At 43.8% G+C, this 22388-nt stretch overlaps 10 protein-coding genes across 10 annotated transcripts; 3 read left to right on the forward strand and 7 right to left on the reverse strand.

Annotated features, from left to right (window-relative positions):
• Positions 1-544: 544 nt before the first annotated feature.
• Positions 545-1112, reverse strand: O0I10_005796 (uncharacterized protein; the record flags this gene model as incomplete). The annotated part of the gene is made up of 2 exons (XM_058485833.1): positions 545-646; positions 717-1112. The coding sequence occupies 2 exons, from the start codon at positions 1110-1112 to the stop codon at positions 545-547; spliced, it is 498 nt and encodes a 165-aa protein (XP_058343356.1).
• A 283-nt stretch (positions 1113-1395) lies between these two features.
• Positions 1396-6594, reverse strand: O0I10_005797 (uncharacterized protein; the record flags this gene model as incomplete). Its single annotated transcript, XM_058485834.1, has 18 exons — positions 1396-1833; positions 1896-2030; positions 2139-2350; positions 2425-2531; positions 2597-2796; positions 2859-3273; positions 3351-4024; positions 4086-4244; positions 4306-4383; positions 4446-4796; positions 4858-4986; positions 5052-5159; positions 5220-5345; positions 5407-5616; positions 5673-5852; positions 5915-6093; positions 6158-6170; positions 6235-6594. 18 exons carry the CDS (start codon positions 6592-6594, stop codon positions 1396-1398), a joined length of 4074 nt encoding a protein of 1357 aa, XP_058343357.1.
• A 554-nt stretch (positions 6595-7148) lies between these two features.
• On the forward strand, positions 7149-8725 carry O0I10_005798 (uncharacterized protein; the record flags this gene model as incomplete). The annotated part of the gene is made up of 8 exons (XM_058485835.1): positions 7149-7242; positions 7312-7393; positions 7455-7566; positions 7623-7745; positions 7813-7874; positions 7933-8157; positions 8219-8558; positions 8618-8725. 8 exons carry the CDS (start codon positions 7149-7151, stop codon positions 8723-8725), a joined length of 1146 nt encoding a protein of 381 aa, XP_058343358.1.
• A 264-nt stretch (positions 8726-8989) lies between these two features.
• O0I10_005799 (uncharacterized protein) lies at positions 8990-10554 on the forward strand (the record flags this gene model as incomplete). The annotated part of the gene is made up of 5 exons (XM_058485836.1): positions 8990-9110; positions 9165-9367; positions 9438-9784; positions 9843-10135; positions 10193-10554. 5 exons carry the CDS (start codon positions 8990-8992, stop codon positions 10552-10554), a joined length of 1326 nt encoding a protein of 441 aa, XP_058343359.1.
• A 147-nt stretch (positions 10555-10701) lies between these two features.
• Positions 10702-12696, reverse strand: O0I10_005800 (arginine-tRNA ligase; the record flags this gene model as incomplete). The annotated part of the gene is made up of 5 exons (XM_058485837.1): positions 10702-11023; positions 11093-11846; positions 11906-12061; positions 12123-12435; positions 12508-12696. 5 exons carry the CDS (start codon positions 12694-12696, stop codon positions 10702-10704), a joined length of 1734 nt encoding a protein of 577 aa, XP_058343360.1.
• A 364-nt stretch (positions 12697-13060) lies between these two features.
• Positions 13061-14775, reverse strand: O0I10_005801 (uncharacterized protein; the record flags this gene model as incomplete). The annotated part of the gene is made up of 4 exons (XM_058485838.1): positions 13061-13464; positions 13546-13827; positions 13908-14487; positions 14548-14775. The coding sequence occupies 4 exons, from the start codon at positions 14773-14775 to the stop codon at positions 13061-13063; spliced, it is 1494 nt and encodes a 497-aa protein (XP_058343361.1).
• A 116-nt stretch (positions 14776-14891) lies between these two features.
• O0I10_005802 (uncharacterized protein) lies at positions 14892-16042 on the reverse strand (the record flags this gene model as incomplete). Its single annotated transcript, XM_058485839.1, has 3 exons — positions 14892-15434; positions 15487-15791; positions 15853-16042. 3 exons carry the CDS (start codon positions 16040-16042, stop codon positions 14892-14894), a joined length of 1038 nt encoding a protein of 345 aa, XP_058343362.1.
• Positions 16043-16448: 406 nt separating this feature from the next.
• Positions 16449-16995, forward strand: O0I10_005803 (ribosomal RNA large subunit methyltransferase J; the record flags this gene model as incomplete). Its single annotated transcript, XM_058485840.1, has 2 exons — positions 16449-16856; positions 16921-16995. 2 exons carry the CDS (start codon positions 16449-16451, stop codon positions 16993-16995), a joined length of 483 nt encoding a protein of 160 aa, XP_058343363.1.
• Positions 16996-17225: 230 nt separating this feature from the next.
• O0I10_005804 (uncharacterized protein) lies at positions 17226-18320 on the reverse strand (the record flags this gene model as incomplete). Its single annotated transcript, XM_058485841.1, has 1 exon — positions 17226-18320. One exon carries the CDS (start codon positions 18318-18320, stop codon positions 17226-17228), a length of 1095 nt encoding a protein of 364 aa, XP_058343364.1.
• A 196-nt stretch (positions 18321-18516) lies between these two features.
• On the reverse strand, positions 18517-21941 carry O0I10_005805 (uncharacterized protein; the record flags this gene model as incomplete). The annotated part of the gene is made up of 17 exons (XM_058485842.1): positions 18517-19287; positions 19368-19430; positions 19493-19549; positions 19612-19701; positions 19777-19887; positions 19946-19983; positions 20045-20201; positions 20259-20432; positions 20493-20654; positions 20715-20848; positions 20904-21140; positions 21201-21259; positions 21326-21430; positions 21499-21522; positions 21581-21614; positions 21673-21863; positions 21931-21941. The coding sequence occupies 17 exons, from the start codon at positions 21939-21941 to the stop codon at positions 18517-18519; spliced, it is 2418 nt and encodes an 805-aa protein (XP_058343365.1).
• Between the last annotated feature and the right edge of the window lie 447 nt (positions 21942-22388).

A 22388-nucleotide genomic window follows, 5' to 3' on the forward strand; every position in this document is an offset into this window, starting at 1 on the left:
AGAACGGCTCGATCTGATGAGCGCCGATAAAACACCGATTTACGCACGGTGTTGCCTTATGCAGACTGCCGTGCCTAGCCCCGATACAAAACACTTCTTTTGTTTCCGTTCTCTCCCAAAAGAATTAGCCGGCCCAATACACGGGGCGCTTTGATCTCTATATGTGTATATGAACATCACTAGAGCTTCCCCAAGCTGTTAGTCTCTTCCCCAACCCATTTCCACACGCTCATTAATATAGGTATCACATTTGTATACTGCTGGTGCTGATCGACTTTTGATAAGCAACGATCCCAAAGACACGTGCATATCAGTCAGCAACAAAAAACCAAGCACCCGCGGCTTTGCCGTCATCATCATGGCACCTCACGCATACTATATACCGCTGCTACCTGCTTTACAGCAACGTACCATAATACATTTCTTTCATTATACACTTTCATTTTACATTAACCCGCATTCTCCCGAACAACCCTTATTGAAATGTGTTTTTATACATGTTCAAAGAAATTCATATAGTAGAATATGTACATAACGATGTTTATTATTGACGTTCAGCAACTAATTCCTCAATGTGCTTAGCAAGGCAAAACTTTTGGAGGGTTTCGGTAGGCAAATGACGAGCACCCATTACGCGCTTAATGCACTGTGAACAAGGATCATTAGTATTCCTTGTACTTTTTACGACTAAACGACTACTATTTGAATACACATACCTGAGAAGATCCACACCAGCAATCAAAGGGCTGTGCCATATCCCATTCAGTGGAAGGATAAAAGAATGTAAGCTCATCACCGGTACGGAGATCCTTGAGAGCAGTGATAGCACGCTTGTCAATGTCCATACACACGGAAGGATCGCAGGAGTGGTTCATGTAAAGAAGATCACTGTTGAGCTCAATATGCTCCGTCTTTGAGATTTGCACGGATGAATATGCCTTGGGACCAGGTGTTAAGCCTTCAAGTTGAGCAATAACACTGCCCTTTGGAAAATCACGCTCGGCTACAAGCTTGCTTGAGTATTGTTCAGGGGTGCCTTGACGCACAATGCGAAAGTAGCCGGGATGGCTTTGCTTAGTAGCTTCAGGTTGTGTGGTAGCAGCAACAGTCATCTTTTAGTTATTGGATGATGGTAAAGAAAAAGAGAGAGAGAGAGAGAGGGAGAAGAAAAAAATGAGGCAATGTAGAATGCGAGACCTTGTTTATTTGATCGTTTAAAAAGTGTTGGTGGTTGTGTGGTGGTTGTGGTGATGGCCTTGTTTCGGCATTTGAACCAGGTGTGTGGTGTGTGGGGTACAATCCATATTCCGATTCGCGAATGTCATCAACAACCTTTTGTGCTGTTTATGGAATGATGCTGTGCAACGTTTCAATTTTATTTTGTTTTTGGATTGTTCAAGAGGAGGAGGAGGAGGACGCTTGTGGTGGGGCTGTGGAGGATCCTGATGATGATGACGGTGGTGTTACTGACGGAGCAGGAGGAGGTGTGACACTACTACTACTACTACTGTTGTTGTTGTTGTTGCTATTGCTGTTTGAAGAAGACAATGCACCGGTGGCTGCTGACAAAGTAGCAAACATCGATGGGTTGATGGCGATGCTCTTGGTACAATCTTGGGTCTTGTAAATACCAACAAGTCGATCAGCAAGTTCAAACATGTTGTTGCGAAGACTGATGATCACAAATTGTGCATTCTTGGTTCGCTCAGCGATATAGTTGGCTACAATCGATACGTTGCGGAAATCCAGGGCAGCATCAATTTCATCCATCACATATAATGGCGTAGGCTTGAAATGGTGAAGAGCAAATACAAGTGCCAAAGAGCTCAACGTCTAAATACCACAAAAGTCTTACTACCCCATTCTTCGTTACAGGTATAATTATCCTTCCTTACCTTTTCACCACCAGAAAGGTTAGCAATATTCTTCCAGCTCTTTTTCGGTGGCATGACACTGAACACGATGCCTTCAGAAAATGGGTCCAAACTGTCGACAAGCTCAAGCTCTGCATTGCCGCCCATGGTGATCATCTACATCTCGTAAGCAATGGTTACATCGGTTACACAATGTGTTGCCATGCATGCTACCTCTCCCCCCATCCATTCCCCCCATCCACCCAACCAAAACAAACTCGGTACCTGGTACATTTCTTTGAGCTTTTGAGAAATGATATTGAAGCCATGCATGAATTCATCGAGGCGTTGTTTGCGTAGGCGTTCCACTTCGCTCTTGACATCATCGCGTTTCCTCGTAATTGCATTCAAGTCATCCACCCGCTCATTGTATTCAGCTTCTCGGCGGCGATATTCTTCCAATACCGAAAGATTGGGTTGGGCGCTTTGTACAAAGGCTACACACACACACATAACAAACAATCAACATACGTCATACGATAATGGGTTACCGACTCGTCCTCATTGTTACCTTCCAACTCGGCAATTTCTGCTTTGATCGCTTGCGTCGATTTCAGGAGTTGTTGTTCAATCGCTTCATCATCATACACTTCCAAGTCAGGTTCACGAGAATCCATTCTAAGGAGAACGTGCACTGTAAGCTAACAAGTCATAGGCCATCATCATCATCATCCATGTCGTACTTGTAATTATGCAATGATAATCTTGATCTTTGGTCTTGCCAATGAGAAGCCTTTCGCTGGTTGTCCAGTAGACTACGTTGGTAATCTTCCATCTTGTTCTTGATTTCAACTTGGGACTTCCTCAAGGCGTTGATCTTGCTGGTCTTTTCATCCAAATCCTTTTTCAGCTTGTCCGCTTCGGCTTTCTTTTCTTGCATGCGCTGATTACATGCAATGTGAGAAACAAGTCGATATCATTCACGTGCAATCAATCATCCCTTACCTTTTTTGATTCATCCGCTTCTTTCATAATAGCGGCAGCTTCTTTGGCTTTCTCCTTAACATCTTCATCAAGCTCGTGGACTTGGGCCTTGATTTTCTCGCATTCATTGTCGGTGTTCACAATGCTGGACTCAAGTCGAATGACATCCTTTTCAGCTTTGGCTTTGGCAACCATAGCTTTGGTGATCTTGTTGTTGAGATTGTTGATACGTTTGGTCACGTCATCGACAACGACCTTTTGCAGACGTAAATCCATGCCACCTGCATCCATGATATCTTCTTGCAATGACTTGATGCTGTCCTCAATCTCAACCGTTTTCTCCTTCAACTCTTCCATTTCTTGCTTGAGTGTTTCAATCTCGCCTGCAATCTCGTCGTGCCGTTTGACATCCTGAGGGCTTGGTTCCACTCTCGTCCTATAAAAGGAAAGTCAAATGAGTACCTTTTTACTTTTGATATGATTGCCCCGGTCCAAAAAAAGGTGCCAACTTACTTTAGTGTCACAAGATGTGATTCTTCATCAGCAAGCTGTTGCTCCAAGCTAACCATGTCCATTTCAAGCTTCTCAATAGCGAGTTGTTTACGTGGAAGAGCATCATTCTTAGATCGTAATGAAAGCTCACATGCACGCTTTTGCTCCAATAAATCCCGAAGCTCTTCTTCAAGCTTGTGTTGCTCACGCTGCAAATCCTCTACTGTGGCTGCTGTAACACCTGTGTCTCTAAAGCGCGAATCCATGGCGCCTCGTAAAGGACGATTGCCACCACCTGACATTGCACCCGATTTTTCAATCAATTTGCCATCAAGCGTCACGACACGCCAACGTTTTTCTCCATAGGCGATGCGGTTGGCTTGTCTCATATCATTCGCCACCAGGGTATCTTGCATGATGCTGTAAAAGGCAGGGAGAAATTTGTCGTCTTTGGCTCGAATAAGATCAAACAATCGAGGTACATCCTCAGGCGTTTCAATGGGGTCCATGCGTTGATTCTTCAGCTTGTTCAATACAGTAAACACGCCACGACCAAGGTTGTTCTTGCGCAAGTATTCAATACACGCTTGACCCGATTCCACTGTTTCCACCACAATATTGTCCAAAGCGGGGCATGCTGTTGAGACCGCAATATCATACTTGTCATCAATCACACCAAGGTTGCCAAGGCGATCCTACATACAACGTGTTATTTACGCATATACAACAACAAAGTCTATCATTGAGATGACTTACATAGATACCATTGATACGACCAGCATCTCGCATGTGGAGTAAACTATCCAGCACCTTACCCCGGTTTTGGGATTGCATCAACGAGGATTGTGCTTCATCGGCTTTTTGTCGAGCGATGCTGACTTGTTGCCTCTGAGTTCGCTCCTTTTCCTCCAGCTCCTACAATGAAATCCAATCGTTTAGATATAAAGCCATACACAAAACCAAAGGTCTCACTTGCCTTGCTCTTAGCTTTTAATTCCTCAATTTCTTTTTCAAGCGTCTTGACCTCCTTTGGCAGTGATTTAAGTTCAGCTTCCTATGGTACTTTTTCATTAATACGATATCATATATATACACCATGTCATTGTGGATACATGCCTTGGACTTTTTTTGCTCCTTGATACGCCCAAGTTGTTTTTCAGCATGCTCAACAGCCTTCTTGCCAGATGTCAATTTCTCTGCCAGCAGCTCCTGTTCAGATTTGCGCACGTCGATATTCTTCTTTTTGTCGTTGATCTTTTCAGTCCATGGTGCAAGCTGCTTCTTGAGATCCTCAATCTCTGCCATGTAGATATCCGTATTCCCCTTCAGCTCGGCATTGATCTCCTCCAGCCTTTTCTCTTCCTCCTTCAGCTGCTTCTCAAGCTCCTTCAGATCCTTCTTCCGCTTGGTGAGATCATCGCCATGCTTCTTGATATCATCACGTGCTTGAGCTCGATCTTTGCGATCCTGTTCAATTTATTGTTGTCAGCTATCATGTATGCATCAGCTTTAGCAAACATGTACGTACCTTTTCCAATGTTTCTTGGGCTTTCTCCAACTTCTTTTCCAGATGCTGCTTACGTTCACGGAGCTGGACATCCTCCTTTTCAAACTTTGCATGGCGTTTCAGGATAGCATTGGTCTCTTTGTCGAAAGCCTATCATTCGTAGCAAAACAGCAATGAGCAATCACGATTCAAAAAGATATAAAGCTTAGCCTTACCTCGTATTCCTTGTACGCATCCTTATGCAGCTTCTCCATCTCTTTGACTTCCTTCTCATAATCAACATGATTTGCCGTCTCTTGCTCCAACTTTTCTCGGAGTTCCACCTATGATTGATAGATGGGTGAATCAATCCATACAAGCATAATAAAGTCATCCATTCTTACCACCGCCTTTTGTGCCGTTTGAACATTGATTCTTGCTTCATACGTATATATCTGATAGAGCTCATTCTTCCTCCTTGCAAGATCATTCTCACTCTCCAAAAAGTTCTCAGCCTCACGTTTCTTGCTCTGTAAATGAAAAAAGCGTTAGTCCATAATGACCCCTCATGTTATGATCACTAGAACCTACCTCGAGATTGTCCTTTTCTTTGCCAACATAGCGTGCACGATTCAACTTTTCAGTGCGTTCCTCATTGATAGTCTCGAGTTTGTTGGTTGCGTCTTCGATTGGTTCCTTATATTTTGACGTTCCAATGATATCTTCGAGATATTCGAGCAAGCCATCATCACTGTCATCCTTCGCTTTTGGTTTCATCAATGCGATTGATTCGACTTCACCCTAATGATCCATGTGAGCCGATATCCATAACGCGTAGCATTATCCATCATACATACTTGGAGAATCAAGAATCGCTTATGATCCAGATCAATGCCTCTTTCCCGCAACAATGTTGTCACCTCGGTATAGCTGCTGGTTCTGTCGTTGATAAAGTACTTGCTGGTGTTGTTGCGATAAGCTTGTCGAGAGACCACCAATCGTGAATTGGGCACCTTTTCATACTCTTTTGGTGTATTCTATCCAACCATTCTCACGTGTCAACTCCTTTGCACGATACACCTCGGGGTTGTCTACTTACTCCATCAATGATCATCTGAAAATGAACCTCCACTGAACATGAATTGCAATTGGGATGTTTGGCAGAATTGTGGATGAGCTCCGATAGCTTGCCTTGACGCATCTTGTTGGCTCGATATCCAAATACAAAGAGAAGAGCATCAATCACATTCGACTTGCCAGAACCATTCGGACCCACAACTAGTTACAGTTGTTAGTATCAAACACGACCTATACATACATGGACACTCTTGCATGAACATACTTGCACTAAAGGACTATAATGAACGTATATCAATATATCAACGTCTCCACATCAAGGAAGAAAGAGCATGATCTAACCTTTTGAAAAGGCCCAATAACTTGTCGTCCAGCATAGGATTTGAAGTTGTTGAGGACCATTTTGGTAATGACAAGTCGAGGCTTTCGCTCTGTTGGTTCGTCAGGTTCTTGATTGGTCCCGGGCGCAAATGAGACGTGGCGATTGTCGGTGGATTGTGTTGGTTGTGTTGAGGATCGTAATGAGGATGGTCGTGGCGTTGATCGATTGGTAGGCTGTTGTTGCTGTTGGGAGCTGTCGCCACTATCAGTTGACGCTGATGCTTCTCTTTGACTTTGGGGTTGCGATTCAGTAGCTTCTACGTCGTTGTCTATTGCATCGTCGTCCAAATGTATTCGTTTTCGTGGAGGTTGTTGTGTCATTGGAGAGAGAGTGTGTGTATGTGTGTGTGTTGTCGAAGTTAAAGGGAAGGAGTACAAGGAAAAGAGAGCTTGATGCCACACGAGAAATTTAGGATTCCCCTTCACGCGGAATACGCGTTCGTGTCCAATGTGCCTGAAATCTTGATCTTGCTGCTATGCGTGCCCCCTTCCCCCAACATAATGGTCATTCATTGTACAGCTTCATTGTTCGCATGGTATTCACCCTCTCCTATATTACATGCATTGCCTATTTGGGATGAGGGCCATTGTTCGATGGTGAAGAGCGATTTTTTTTGATTGAATCATTCTCAAATGGAAAGCTACAGATACGCAAAACATACACTATTATTATCGCATTATTGAATGGCAGTTGTATAAAGCGAAAAATAGAGTAGGTGGTCGTCGTGACAACAACGATTTGGATGACTACAGCCCTTTAAAGCAATATCGAGTGATCTTGATCTGACTGCCTGTGACCGTAATAAGATAGGTAACCTGCTGGGCTACATACGCGCTTGGATTTTCAGTGTTCCTTCCACCTGTATACCTGTCTAATGACATCGAGTACGACCGACAACGACGACTCACACTCTTTGAAACGCAAGCGTCAAGATGAGCTTCCTTGGTGTCTAGTTGAATCAGAGCCAGGTATAGCCACGATTATTACCTTTTCATACCGGCCATTTCCTTATACAACCTTGTTTCTTCATGTCTCAGCCATTTTCACCGAGATGGCACACACGTATGGCGCAACAAGTATAGCTGTCGAAGAGGTGTACGATCTAGACATGCTGACAGAGTATGTATCGTGTGGACCGTATGAGTGCTTTGAACCTGACGCCAAGCTTCGTGTCTATCAGTGGAAACATCTATGGCTTGATTTTCGCACATCCATACGAAGACGACCTCCCAGCACCTGTACAAAGCGATGAAGATAAAAAGGATGCTGCCAGTGTATTCTTCTCTTGCCAGGTAAGTGTGTCGTATGACATCGTTGGATCCATTCTAAGTGCTTTCGCTACATATAGATTGTCACCAACATATGCGCAACATTGGCTCTACTAGGCATCCTATTCAATATCGATAGTCAAGTCGACATTGGAGAGCATTTGAAGAATCTCAAAAGCGTCCTTGGAGATGTTGATCCGGTAGTAAGTATCATGGATAGACCCTTGTCAATGTTGCATTGACTAAATGGAATGTTGTCAACTATCATAGCTTCGTGGAAATGCTCTTGGAAACGACTCGTTGCTCCGGGAAACGCACAATAGCTTTGCAGAGTAAGTGGATTACAATTGTTACAGTGGAACTAGCTCACACCATACCTTCTTTATCAAGCGCACAAGCCAGGGCTGAAGCTGAAGCTCCTTCAAAAGCACGCAAAGGAAAGAAGGGCAAACGAAAGTTGACCGAGGAAGATGCATATCACTACGTGTCATATATATACTTGGATGGATACATTTGGGAGCTCGATGGCATGAACAAGTTCCCTTGTAAGGTGGCACCTGCAGAATCATCGAGTTGGATCGACACATTACGACCCTATCTTCGGCAACGCATGGAGTAAGTTGAACGCTTTACGTTTTCTTTTATTCAATGATGATTAACATTCGATGTGTTATAGGAAGCAGGATATGTTTAGCTTGATGTCGATTGTACCTGGAGCTTGGGTGAAATCGAATGACGACAAATTGAAGCCTTACAACACCATCAAGAAGAAGATCGAAAGCCAGCTGGCCGAGTTGACTGCACAACACGACAAAGCCGTTGACACAGGATCTCTTTTATTTACCTCATCACATCTATCCGCTGATGAATTGATCGATGCTCACTTGCGCCCTGTTATCATTCGCAAACTTGAAGGATTGAAAGATCAGCTGGAGCAGGAGCGGATACAATTGACAGATAGCGATGTACCAAATGAAACACAAATTGCAGCAGCAGAAGAGCTTGCAAGGACTCGGGTATGTGTATACATGATCTCTATTATACATCATTGCTAATAGGACTGAAAACTGCTTAGCTTGAAAACACACGAAGAAAGCATGACTATATGCCATTTATGCGTCTACTTTTCGAGAAGCTACACGAGCAAGACTTGTTACGAGATCTGATTGAAACATCAAAGTGATGATGGTGATGGTTTTTTATCTTTCAATATCATTGTACATAGCCTGATTCCTACACGAAATGTATATCATTTGTTTGAGATTATATAAACGTACTTGTTTTGTGGATACTCAATGCGAGCATTACTGCTGTGGTCGGACTTGCACCAAAAATGGAATGCCGTGGAGATGGCCTGATTTCTATTTTCTTTCTTTGCATTTCTCCCAATACAAGGTCGTCGTTGCTTGCTTGCTTGGTTCCTTTCTCTGCCGCTTTTCCCTTCCCAATGCCGTCCAAACGAGATAGTGATCGTAGCCAGTCACCCAGAAAGAGGACCAAGTACAAGGAATCGGAAGGTCATCGCTACGATCGCAAGATCCGCCGAGCTAAAACGAAAGCACGCTCAGGTAAAAGCAAGGTATATTTCTCCTGGAAACAACTTTAACTCAATCAGTTTAAAGAGCTGGATCTGTTCCAATGGTCGAAATGGCGATTCTGCAAGCAAGATTACTGGATCAACCCCTACGTTGACGTTACTCCTCGGATCGACTACCGATCGACCAGCAAGGAAGAGTTTATTGCAAAGTACGAGGAACCCAACTTGCCAGTTGTTATCACCCATTTGACCGATGAATGGCCTGCACAAAAGTATTGGACTGAAAAGGTATAAAGCAGAGTGAAGGAAAAGGTGAGGGATATGATAATAACGGCTATGTATGTATGTGTGTATTTAGTATCTCAAGGAACGTTATGGATCACATCTCTTCAAGATTGGCGAGGATGATGATGACAACAATGTTTATTTGAAGATGAAGCATTTCCTTCACTACAGCAACAAAGAGGGCCAAGAGGACGATTCACCGCTTTACATCTTTGACAGTGGATTCTACAAAGACCGACGACGACGATCTCGGAAATCCAGCAGCAGCAGCAGCAGCAAAAAATCGGATCAACCCAACACGTTGCTTGAGGATTATACGGTGCCAAGTTATTTCGAGGATGATCTATTTCGTCTCACGGGTGAACGTCGTCGACCTCCTTATCGATGGCTAGTGATTGGTGGCGGAAGAAGTGGTACTGGGTAAATATCCACTATTGGTATTGCAATCTCGGCAGAAGGATTAACAGGGACAAGGTAGAATTCATACCGATCCTTTGGGAACATCAGCATGGAATGCATTGCTTAAAGGGCATAAGCGTTGGGCGCTTTTTCCACCTCATACTCCCAAGCACATTATTGATCCACCTATGAAGCCATACGATCATGAAGCCGTGTCTTGGTTCAGCACTGTCTTTCCAAAGTTTCAAGTACGAGATGACCCTAATGATACTCGAACGTTGGGTGAACGATTGGGTATGGTTCAAGTATTGCAGCGACCTGGAGAGACCATCTTTGTACCAGGCGGTTGGGCACATGTGGTTATGAATTTGGGTAAGTGGTAGTAGTAGTAGTTGTAAACAATTGCATTTCAACTAACAGCCTTTGTAGATATGACCATTGCAGTAACTCAAAACTTTTGTTCGCCCACCAACGCCGAGTATGTTTACCTCAACACACGTCATAGTCGACCAAAGCTTGGTGCCAAGTTGTATAACAAGATCCAAGAATTGGGAAAGCTTTACCCTGATCAATACGACAGTGTCGCAAAACGGTTGCAGACTTTACAATACGTTCCTCGAATTCCTCCAAGTAGCAGCTCTAGCAGTAGCAGCAGCAGCAGCTCAAGTAGCAGCAGCAGCTCCTCTTCTTCCAATGTCAGCTCGACTGAATCCGAGACCGATCTCAGTGATGGCACGTGCATGTGTCATAAATGCAAGCGAAAACGAAAGCGAGAAGCCATCCGACATTAATATGTACACACCCACTCCATGATATCTTATTATCGCAAATCATTGTTCCTTTTGCTATTCATGTTTTTCTTTTTGCTATCATTTTCATTCGATTAAAAGCTATAATACATTTTGCTACTGCTACTACTACTACTACTACTACTACTACTACATGCGTTCCAAAGGCTCGACACCAATCAATCTCAATCCATTAGCAAGCGTTGTCTTTGCACTCCAAAGAAGGAGCATACGGGCTTCAGCCAATTTGGGATCCATGTCCTTGATACGAAGCTTGGCATTGGCTTGGCTAGCAGAATGAGCGAGTTTGAAAAGATATTGCACCAACGTACAGGGTTCGAGTTGTCTCCATGATAATTCCACAATGTCTGGATATTGGGAAATGAGCACACTAAGTTCAAAGGCTTCCTTTTCGTTGAGCAATGAGAAATCGCAATCCGGGGTGATGGGTACACCCGTCCTCCTTTCAATTCTATAAAAGAAATAAAAAAAAATGTCAACTCGAGCACACCACATTTATTCATCCATGACTTGTACTTACCCACAAATCCTTGCATGTGTGTATTGTAAAAAGACACCGGTATAACCACGAGCAGTTGTCATGCGATCATATGAAAAGTCATAATTCAATACGCGTCGAGAAGCCAAATCTTGCACAATGACGGCTGAGGCACCCAATTGATCGGCTACGGTATCCACTGCTTCTGAACCCAATAAACGTTCATTGCCTTTTTCCACACCCGTCTCCATAAGCTCGTCGTATTTGCCGGATTCACGCATGTTCTTTTCCATTTGTTCCTGAGCCGTATTCAAAATGTCGTCCAAGAACACCACCGTGCCTTTGCGAGTCGACATACCATTGACCTTGCCAAAGGAGACGTGTTTCAATTGGCTGTTGATACCAAGTTTTTGTGCAATGCAAAACAGACGTTGAAGATAGTGACCTTGGTCGTTACCAATCACGTAGATGCCGGTATCAAAGTTGTATTGCTCCATTCGCTGTAGCATAATGGCCAAGTCACGTGTCAAATAGAGTGTTGTTCCATCCGCTCGTCGTACAATGGGCCGACCAAGATTTTCCTCCTCAAGATCCACACACCATGCCCCTGTTTCGGTATCCACGGTAATCAAATCACGTTGTTGAAGCATGTCATAAACTCGATCAAGATAGGGCTCAGCCTCTGATTCACCCGAGTATCGATCAAACTCAATGCCGAGTCGCTGATAAGTGGGGCCATAGCTCTGTATACTCAGCTCACGCAACCTTCTCCATTGTGCCAATGCCTCAGGATCACCTGCATGGATACACACAATCAGCAACCATCGTATGTATATCATGGATTAGGCAACTCACCTTCTTCCATCCGCTTAAAGTAAGCATTCGCTTGTTGTTCAACGAGCTCATCCTTTTCACTGTTGATGCGCACATACACTTGAAAGAGATGATGGATTGGATCCTTTTGTAATTCCTCCTCATTGCCATACTTTTCAAATCCGACACTCAACAAGCCTAGAATCATCATCCATGAATGTCAAAAGAAGCACAACCGCAAAGATGATTTGCACTTTACCATATTGTTTTCCCCAATCACCAAGATAATTGATGCCAATCGTTCGATGACCCATCGCTTCATTGATACGTTTGACAAAGTTGCCAATGATGGTGCTCCGTAAATGACCGGCATGGAAGGGTTTTGCAATGTTGGGCGAGCTGTAATCGATCACGACGGTCTGTGGTACGTTCTGGGTATGACATCCATAGGTCGATTTCTCCTGATACACCTGTTGCAATGTTTGCTTGATGTACTCGGTCCTCCTCACACCAAAGTTGAGGAACTTGCCAGTAGCAGATACGTCTGCAATGAGTGGATCACATGAACCAAACTATCATATACATATATATACACACGTTCAGTGTCTCTATACAAGAGAGAGAAAAGAAAAAAGAAAATGAACCTTGTCAGCGAGATCGCGAGCATCGGGAAGGCGATCCTTTGGAAAAACTCGAGGAAGTGGTATATTGAATTGCTGCATCAGTGATGTCTTTGGTGTGCCGAGTGCTGCAAGGACTTCAGCCTCTGAACATGAGCTGACTTGTGCCAAACGTCTTGCGATTGCCTTCCTGAATTGAGCGGCGACATTCATATGCAGAGTATAAAGCGAGCGGAACGAGGAGGATTTGACAACACTGATGACAATGGAGGAGGTGCCTGCTTAAATCTGCAGTCACTGGGAGGGAGTACAGCATGATGCATGATTCCATTGTTGATGATGGAAAAGAACATCACATTGACCCCCGAAACTCATTATCGGAAAGCGATCACTTTTGGTGATGTTCCCTATGACTTTCAACAAGTAGAAATCCTTATGAATGAAAAAGAAGAATATACATTAGACGTTTTATAAAGTAAAAATAGTACAATAAGAATGTGAAACAAGGCGTATGTCAATATCTATAGCTGCAATAATGACTGTAAACAAGGTATAGGTGGTGGAGGAGATGCATCCATCATGAGTGGCGATTATGATTGTTGTTGTTGTTGTTGTTGTTTTCTGTTGGAGTGTCTTTATGAATCGATGACTCATCATCATTCTCACAATGATTGGTTGATGATTGAGTTGTCAATGCATTGTTGTTGCTATCGGCTGATGGTGATTGCTCTTCCGGATGCTGTTGCGGAGGTGGTTGTTGTTCTGTTGGATGAGTAACGATTTGTTGTAATTCCACAGACGAATCATGATTCTCGCCGCGAAGCAAATTATTAGTCTCGGTCCCAGCAGTAGCAGCAACAGCAGCATGATGTGATGATTCTCCAGGTTCAGCATGGTTACCATCATTGGCCGCTCGATCGGGTGGCATACAATCGTATTTACAAATCGGACACAAGGTAGATTTTTGTGTGAGCCATGGGTCTACAAGATGATCCAATAGGTGATGAGTCGACATCTCTTTTGTGCGACACATATATATCCCACACACACACACACACTTACCAATGCATAATACACAAAATCCATGACCACACCCCAAGATACGGATATCGGATTCTCCTTCCTCAAAGTCATCCAAGCAAATTGCACAGCTCCCATTCTTGATTTGGCCCGGTGTATATCGCGTTATGGGTAATGCATTCACCACGTCAACAGGTAAGGGCTTGGCTTGCATTCGCATTTGCATATTATAGGCATGGGCATTGAGCTGTGTCTCATAATCCATTTGTTCTCGTAATTGTCGTACACGCCACCAACGTAAAAAGATGACACCTGCAAACAAGGCTGTTGTTGTTGTTGTTGCATTAGCCAACATTCTTATTGGGCAATCATGAGTAGGGTGGGCCAATGATGATGATGCTTACCAACAAGAAACACCGCAGCCAGTGCGATAATGTAGGATAGGTATCCACGAGTGAATATTGGGCCATTGCGTTCTTGTACCGTTAAGGGAGCGAGATACGCTGCAACATCCCAAAACACGCGAATCGAGTCATTCATGTTGTTGTTGTTGACATTGATGATAGATTCTTGCATATCATCACCATACTTGAAAGGACCGAAATAGACGGGGAACGATATCAATGACGACCCATCTCGTAAATCATTATCCTCCATGAATGAAATGTTGCGTTCATTTGGAAGTGGTGTTGAATACTGGACTGCTTGATTGACCGTTTGTGGTGTATGTAATTGATAATCTGCGCCTGGATACGATTGATTATCGGTGACCATAAGAGCTGTCAAGTTGATGCCGTTGGTTGCTGATAAATGAGCAGCCATTGAGAGTTTCTCGGACCAGCTACAATTCCCTCGGTCGACAAGAGCCATCACAGCACGGTTTTGAATAGAAGGAAAACGCAAATTGTTGCCGTTGAGCCGCTGAAGTTGTTCAAACGTCGTATTCGTCGAGTTGCAACAAGTCGAGTAATAGAACAAGATACGCTATAGACGTTTATCTTTTAGCAACCCTCCTTTTTGTTACAATGAACAATAAATGCATACTCGTGTTGGCTGATGCAGATCGCTGCCCGCATAAATCGTTTGGAAATCTTGGGAGACGGCGACACGTTCGTGGCTGTTACGATCTTCTGCTGGTGCGGAAACGTTGTATCGTCTTGGGAGTTCCCAGAACGCTGGGTTGGAAGGTGATTGACATACTACAGCTGCTATCCACATAGTCAGCACGAGCAGCAGTAGCATGCTCGATCTAACTGTGTAGATGGATTTCATATGAATAAAGAATAGTGGGAAAAAAAACAGAGCGAGACAAAAAAGTTAAATCTGGGGTAACGATTACCAAGGCTTTTTTTCTTTTACGAATGCGGAGATTGTGTGCATTTATCGGTTCACTTTTTATTGAATCCAAATCGAAATCCAGCAGGCTTCTTTTTAGGGGCATCTAATGTAAACTTTCGAGGTGGTGTAGATGGTGTCGTTGTCGATGTCGTGGCTGATTCAGATACACTATTCCATCCACCACCACCACCACCACTATTACTATTGCTACTACTACCACCACCACCACCACGGCTGCTATTATCACTGGTACTTGTAGGCTGATCATTCACGGCTGCCCATCCACCACTTTTACCACCTGAATTGTCGTTTGCTGATACCCATCCACCGCCACTTGATGATTGAGGCACATTTGTCACCCATCCTCCACTACTATTGCTGCTTGTGTTGTTGGATCGAGTCGTTGTCGTCGTTGTTGTTGTATCATGGCTTGTCGATGACTTTGCACCACCACCACCAGCTCGTTGTAGCATTGCTTCGTGCATCCGTTTCAATTCTCGTTCTTCTCTCTTTCTCTCACGCTCTCGTCGTTTATCTTGTTCAGATCGCGCAAATCCAGATTTTCGAGTCGATTCCTTCATATCTTTGAATCTCTATAGCAACCATTAGACATGAATCCATTTGGTATCCCATATTCCCACGTACCTTTTTGTGATGGTGATCATAGCTTTGAAGATGCTGCTCGTACTCGGCAATCTTGCTGTATTGCTTGTCACAAAGCTCACAATAAAAGGCACGTTTGACTTGCTTCAATTCCTCAGCAATCAATTGTTGTTTCTCAGCTTTGCTTTCACGTTGTTGTCGTTCTTCAGCAGTCTCCTCCAATTGCTTTTCGCTGCCGAGAGCTTTGCGTTTGGCGGTGGATGATACGTGATAGGCTTGTTCCTCTTGAGCTTTGCCAATACCAATGACATCTTCCTTCACATCAATTCGTACAGGATCAACACGACCTATTCATCCCAAATGTCAAAGGGTTGAATCGTTGATGCATGGTGTGAATATGAGCCTTACCTTGACCAGTGGATCCAAGCCCTTGGCCCTCACGCCATCCCATCTTTTGCAATAATCTGTAGCCGACATTGGATTCTGGAATATGCGTTTCCATGGAAACATGGTGTGTCTTGTCGTAATCAATGTAACCAGTGATCTCGGCGTTGCGAGGTAGTGAAAACTCGTCTTCGTCATCAATGACATCCTCCATATCATCCGATACGTGCTGGTCGTATTTCCAAAGGAGCAAGCGAAAGAGAAAGAGAAAGAGAAAGAAAGAAAAAAGAAGAGTAGGATCGGGAGCGCATATAATAAAGAGTGCAAGGACACTTGCTCAAGCAGAAGCAACCCACTGCAATTGCCATTAGGTTGCCCACCATCTGATAAAGACAACCGCTGCATCTGCGTGTGGTTGATCCAAGAGCAAGGAATGCCGCCAACCTACCTTTCCTAATGTTGTCGAGTCATCCATGTGTGAAAAAAGGAGCAGTAGTGGTAAAAGAAAAGAGCAGGACGCAGCAGCAGCAGCGGAATTAACAATGTGTTATTTGAAAACACGCCTTGCCCATTGTTGTGTATTGAAACAGAGCTTTTCTTTCCATTTGGTATACACAAATATGCAGCGTGCATGGTATTCATCCAAAGCTTGGCTTCAGCGACAGGCACGCGATCCCTATGTGAAGGCTGCCAAATCCAATCAATTCCGAGCAAGAAGTGCATTCAAGCTTATCCAACTTGATCAAAAGTATAAACTCATACGACGAGGCAACGTCGTGGTGGATGTTGGTGCTGCACCTGGTGGATTCACTCAAGTAGCTGTTAACAAAGGTGCCACAGTGATTGGTGTGGATTTACTTCCCATTGAACCTATTCCACATGCACATTTGATACAAGGCGACTTTACACAACCATCAATACAAAAGACCATCATGGATGCACTCCAAGGACGACCAGTGGATCTCGTATGTTCAGATATGGCTCCAAGCTTCTCGGGTAATCATACAGCAGATCATGCAAGATCCATGGTAACCATCAATACTACTCCTATTATCTCCTCCCCAACCCATACACTCATTCTTTTATACACAGGAACTTTGTGAAGCAGTATTTGCATTCGCTGAAACAGTACTTGCTCATAACGGCTCATTGGTAACCAAGGTATGATTGGCATGGCAACGTAATTGATGGATGCCGCGTTTATTCAATGGGGTGCATGGGGGTGGTAGCTACTCATGGGCGGCGACGAGGTCGACTTTCGGAAAAAGCTCAAGACACGGTTCAGACTTGTCAAGCAGGAGAAACCAGACGCATCAAGGAAACAATCGACAGAGATCTTTATTGTAGCAAAAGGGTACAAAAAGGATATGAAGAAAGAAAAAGTATAGTTACTACGACTAGAAGCTTTGGGGTGCTACACGATTATTTCGCTTAAAGAACCATTTTCGAAGTTTGGCATGACGACGATGATGATCACTGGAGGAGGAGGATGAAGTGGCATTGGGTGGGGTAGTAGCAGTAGTAGTGGAGTAATAATGGTGCATGGATGATGCTGATGATGGTTGTGGCGCTGGTGGAGGAGGTGATGATGGGATAGAGGATGGTGTTGTTCTTTGATCCCTGATATGAGGGATCCATGCATCAGCCTTCTTACGCGTTGCGTCGGTGTGAGCATAGATATTTAGGCAACTAGAGGAGTTTTTGAGGAGAGAGGATGAGGAGAGAGGAGCCAGGGTCAAGGATGTAGCCTGATGTGGTCCATTATTATTATTATTATTAGCCGCTTGGAGAGTGGCACTCGTATTGTTATAGGATTGTTGTCTTGGTGATGCAACTGATGTTGAACAAGTCGCCGTAGTACATCGTGTGGTGCTCTTATGTCCGTTACTAGTAAGGGTTGCTGTTGAAGTGCATCGACGAGCATCCATGGCTTGAAGAAGCTGTCGCATCGCATATAACCCAATAACGCGTACATGGGTCTGTGCTGAGGGGGCCATTAATGGGAGACACCGCATCAAAGTACACCAGTGCGTGTATGCTGCTTGCAAAGGATCTTCATCTGTGGATAACTCACGGCATGGTTGTTGGGGCAATGGCCATGGAATACCTGGTGCAGCTGTTACGGTGCCTGGTGTTGTTGCCGAACAGCAGCAGCAATGATGCTGCTTATGCAAAAGGGGTTCTTGTTGCAAAAGCTTTTCGTATGATTCAAGTACCTCCATAGAAAAAGGGTCCACGGGGTGCTGCTGTTCATGAGGTGCCATAGCAGTAGCAGGCTTGTAATTGGATGCTGAATCATCCCGCTTTGCTTCTTCTTCATGTGGTTCCTCTTCGACTGTGCTAATACTTTCCAACTTGTCCAACTGAGCACCCAATCGATTAACCAAGTCTGTTAAGCTGTGCAAAGCTGGATCATCCTCTCGTGTCTTTTTCTTTAGTGCTGCTTTGGCAGCCCTTGTTGGGGGATCAGGGAAAGCAAATGAGGACAACATATGCAGGAATGAGAACAAAGAAAAAAAAGGGAAAAAGAAGACGTGAGAAAGGACATGGCATTCCAATCCATTTATCGTTATGTGTGATGTGATCCTAGTATTTCAACGGCAGCAGTCAAGGCTACAATGTGTATCTTAAACATCTTTTATGGATCAAACGAAACACCTTGATACTACCTAAGTCTAATTCATCCTACTAATTGCTACTCTTTTCTCCAAATTTACGCTTCCCTTTCGATATCATCTCTCCTGTATCGGTGTTTTTGGTTTGCAATGACTGTTTCCGCTTCCTTGATTGTTCACCAATACCAAATTGGGCATCTTTCATCACTTGTAACGATTCATTTTCATCGATAGAACCTCGCAATCTTGATTTGCCACTAGCTTGTACAGAGGACTTTTTGATGGTTGTGGGCGGATATTTTGCTTGCGGGTGTTGCAATGCTTCTCCTCTCAGGGAACCTCGGTCATGAACAATATCAGCATTACTGCTACTGCCAGCTTGATTATTACTGTCGTATGTGACCTTCTCAGATGCCCGTGCATGCGTTTGTATTTGAGGATGTTGCATATCGTCATTGTCGATTTCATCAAACGTAGAAGAACGAGCAGCTTTGCTGATGGAGAATGAATCTGGTTCACCGCTTGATTGTTGTTCGGGTGGTATCAACGTTGCTGGTATCATGCTGCTGTCGATAGGATCCATCAATACATCATCATCATCATCATGTGCCATCATCTCTGCAGCGATATTTGGCGCCATTGTTTGCGGCAAATTCAAAGAAATCAATTCATCAAGAGAGACTGCCTTGGCAACGGAATCCATATGATCCTTGTTGAGGTCGCCTGTCATGGCTTGTGCGATTTGCACTCGTAATTCCTGCATATAATGTCGTACTCGATTCCGCTCCTCCTGCATTTGGATTGATTGTTCCTCATTCCATCGCACCTCCTCTTTCCATCGTTGCTATGAGACAATATCAGGTACATACAACAAAAAGGATTAGTCTGATTATGAACGGGTCGACTAATTGAACGACAATCTACCTTTTCTTTCTCGACTTGTGCTTGGTAATTCTTCACTCGTTGTTTGTATTCATTCAACTCGCCCTAAGTAACATCATGTTTTCCCAATTAGTATCTCACCGATGATGGAATGTGGTATTTCTTACTTTCAGCTGCTCGAGGTTCCCATTCAAGGTCCCAACTTTCTTTGTGGATTCGACAACCTACGTGAACAAAGAAATGAATTTTCATGCATCACGTTACACGATCCATGCAATTACCATACCTCTTTTTGCATATGCTCTTTTTCTGCTATCAGGCCCACTATCCTCTCTTCAAGACGCGATATCTTGGCAGTATCAGCTCTCGCATTGATCTACCAAAAAAAGTCATTTGGGTCATTACATGTTCGGAGAAAAAAAGGAGGAGCACGCAGTAAAAGTAGAAGTACCTTGAGTCCCTTTGCTTCAAATTGTGCACGTCGAGATGATGCATCAAGAGATCCGGATTCCTTGTAGCTTCTCAAAGTATCACCCCTTGCATCTGGTGGGTATGTGCTAGACTTTTTTTTGTGAAGATTTAATAACTTATGAGTGAAATACCTTGTGGGTCACGCTTACCTCGTCATTGAAAGTGCCTTTGCCACGCATTGCAATAGCTATCCAAAAAACATGATTAAGAATTTGAAGGGGAATGTACAACTCATGTGATATGCATACCTTGACGATATTTCACTTTGAGTTCTAGGATGCGTCTCTCAAGCTCGCAGGCGTACGTAGCAGTCTTGCGCAATGCGTAGATCTCCCGTAACCTGGTCAGGCTTACCGACTCCTCGTTGACGTTCTTTGGATGATCATTGGTTTGTACATTTTGATCCTACACAAATAAAGTTATGAGATTGGGACTCTCTATGCACCTTCTCGAAGGACATACCTTCACCTTCCTCATTGGCACACTCCAAACAAATTCTAAATCATCCTCCTCCTCTTGAAGAAGCTGGTTGTACTTTTTTTGCAGTCCCTGGATCTGTTGACGTTGAATTTCCAGTTGCTCTTTGGCGTCGGTCAATTCCATGTTCTTTTTTGCAAGCTGAGCATCATGAGAATCCTGTCATAGTATATATATGATGGTTAGTGATTGGTTTGATGACATCCTCAAGCACCTTGCCTTCTTTTTGTCAAGCTCAAGTGCAAACTTCTTCATCATGTTGCGATAATAGTGGACCCGTACATCTGACTTGTTGGTTACTGCAAGGCACCTCACCATTTGTAGTGCTTGAGAGAATCGTAATGACTCCAACGCTTCATCCAAATCATAATGCAATGATTCCTATAATGAACATAAATTGGGTAAGTTTTGAAGAAGAGGAGGACGAGGAGGATTGCTTACATTGTAATGTGCATATACCAAAGTTTGACCAAAGCCGCAAAAGTGCTGTAGGAGCAACTGACTAAGCACGCTATTATCGATATCAGACATCGTCTCTGCAGGCTTCTTGGTTGTCACTAGCTCGATAATGGCTCCTGTATTTTTGCTTCGTCAGCCATCCATGCTTAAGCAATACATCATAATGCTTACTCAATTGTTCAAACGAGCAATAGATGCTGGCTGCTGGTTGTAACACGAGTGGTTGTCGGAATTCGGGTTGTTGTAAATCGACAATGGATAAATGACCCATGAAATGTGCCTCGTCTGTCAACCGAATTTGCAATACAAAAGGTACAGAAGCTCCATCTTTGACTCGTGACCAAATCTTGTCGACGTGGTTGACGCGTTTCATGCACTGGTCGATTCCTTTAGACATCATGATCGCATCTACATGGTATAATGTGTGAGTTTTGTTTGCGCAAAGAGCCGCCACGTGGTCCATCATACTTTCAATACGGTTCCCCATTCGAAGATCATAGCAACAATTGTCGACAATCCCGACATACCTACAGCAACAATAATATACATCCATCAGATATTGCCTTTAGGTGTATATCCGAATTGCTACTTACGCGTATTCCATTTGGATCTCGGTCATGGATTTCTTTTTGCGATCGGTGTTGACCTTTGTCAGCTGAACGCCTAGTCGACTGATGAGCTGGTGCATAAGATCCTTCCTTTGGGGATGATGGAATCACGTGATGAGTATATCATTTTGCTGCATGCCTTGGGTTCTGATAATTACCTAAGCTTGGATCCATCCGCGCCCCTAAGATCATTGTTAGCTTTCTCTCGAAAACACCAATAAGACAATGAAGAGCACTTACCCCACAGCCATAAAGATACATGCTGTGTTGTACCCTATCATGGAGAATGAGCATCCATCCCATCCAAATATCATAGCTGGATCGTAGATTACCTTCTAATGCCATCTCAACTAGCTGATGGTTCTCACGGGAGCATGTGCTAATAGATTGCTGATCTGCACGTAGGCACTTTGAAAAATGAAAAGCTTCACTGATAATCCTGGTAATGGGATGATGTATCAGCCTTGATAAATGCTTGTAAAGGTCTACTCGACATACTCGGGCTTGCTGTCTTGAGTCGATCCTGTTTGAAAAGAGTCTCCATTCAATCGAGTGTCGCGTTTGGGATCAAGCTTCCAATTGTATCATACCTCCATTCCATTCCACAGCTACACTAGTGTCGCTCATGGAGCGTAATCGTGGTGCCTGGTACGGGATTGTGGTTGCTGATCCAGGGTGAATCCACGCAATGACATTCAGAGGAGAGAGCTTCATAGACGTGTATCATGGAAGAAAGGGAAACAAAGATGTATCAAATTTCATGCAAGTCCTAATGTGGTCAAGTGCCGCTGGGCAGCAGCTGCAATTAAATGCTCCATTCACCTCTCACACTCCTTGACAATGAATGCATGGTCTTTGTACCATGATGGTACTTATTTATAGAACTACAATCTTGTACAAGATCATGTGTGAAAGCAAGAAGGATCTTTATATAAGCAAGCAAAAGTAAAAAACATCAACTACAAAGGAGGAAGAAGAAGGATGTGGGAGAGTACGATATGTACAATATATTCAGGAAATGGGTGGGTGTGCGTGTGTGTGTATATGT

The sequence above is a fragment of the Lichtheimia ornata genome, assembly GCF_029851405.1.
Source record: "Lichtheimia ornata isolate CBS 291.66 chromosome Unknown scaffold00024, whole genome shotgun sequence".
In the NCBI taxonomy this organism is placed as follows: Eukaryota; Fungi; Mucoromycota; class Mucoromycetes; order Mucorales; family Lichtheimiaceae; genus Lichtheimia; species Lichtheimia ornata.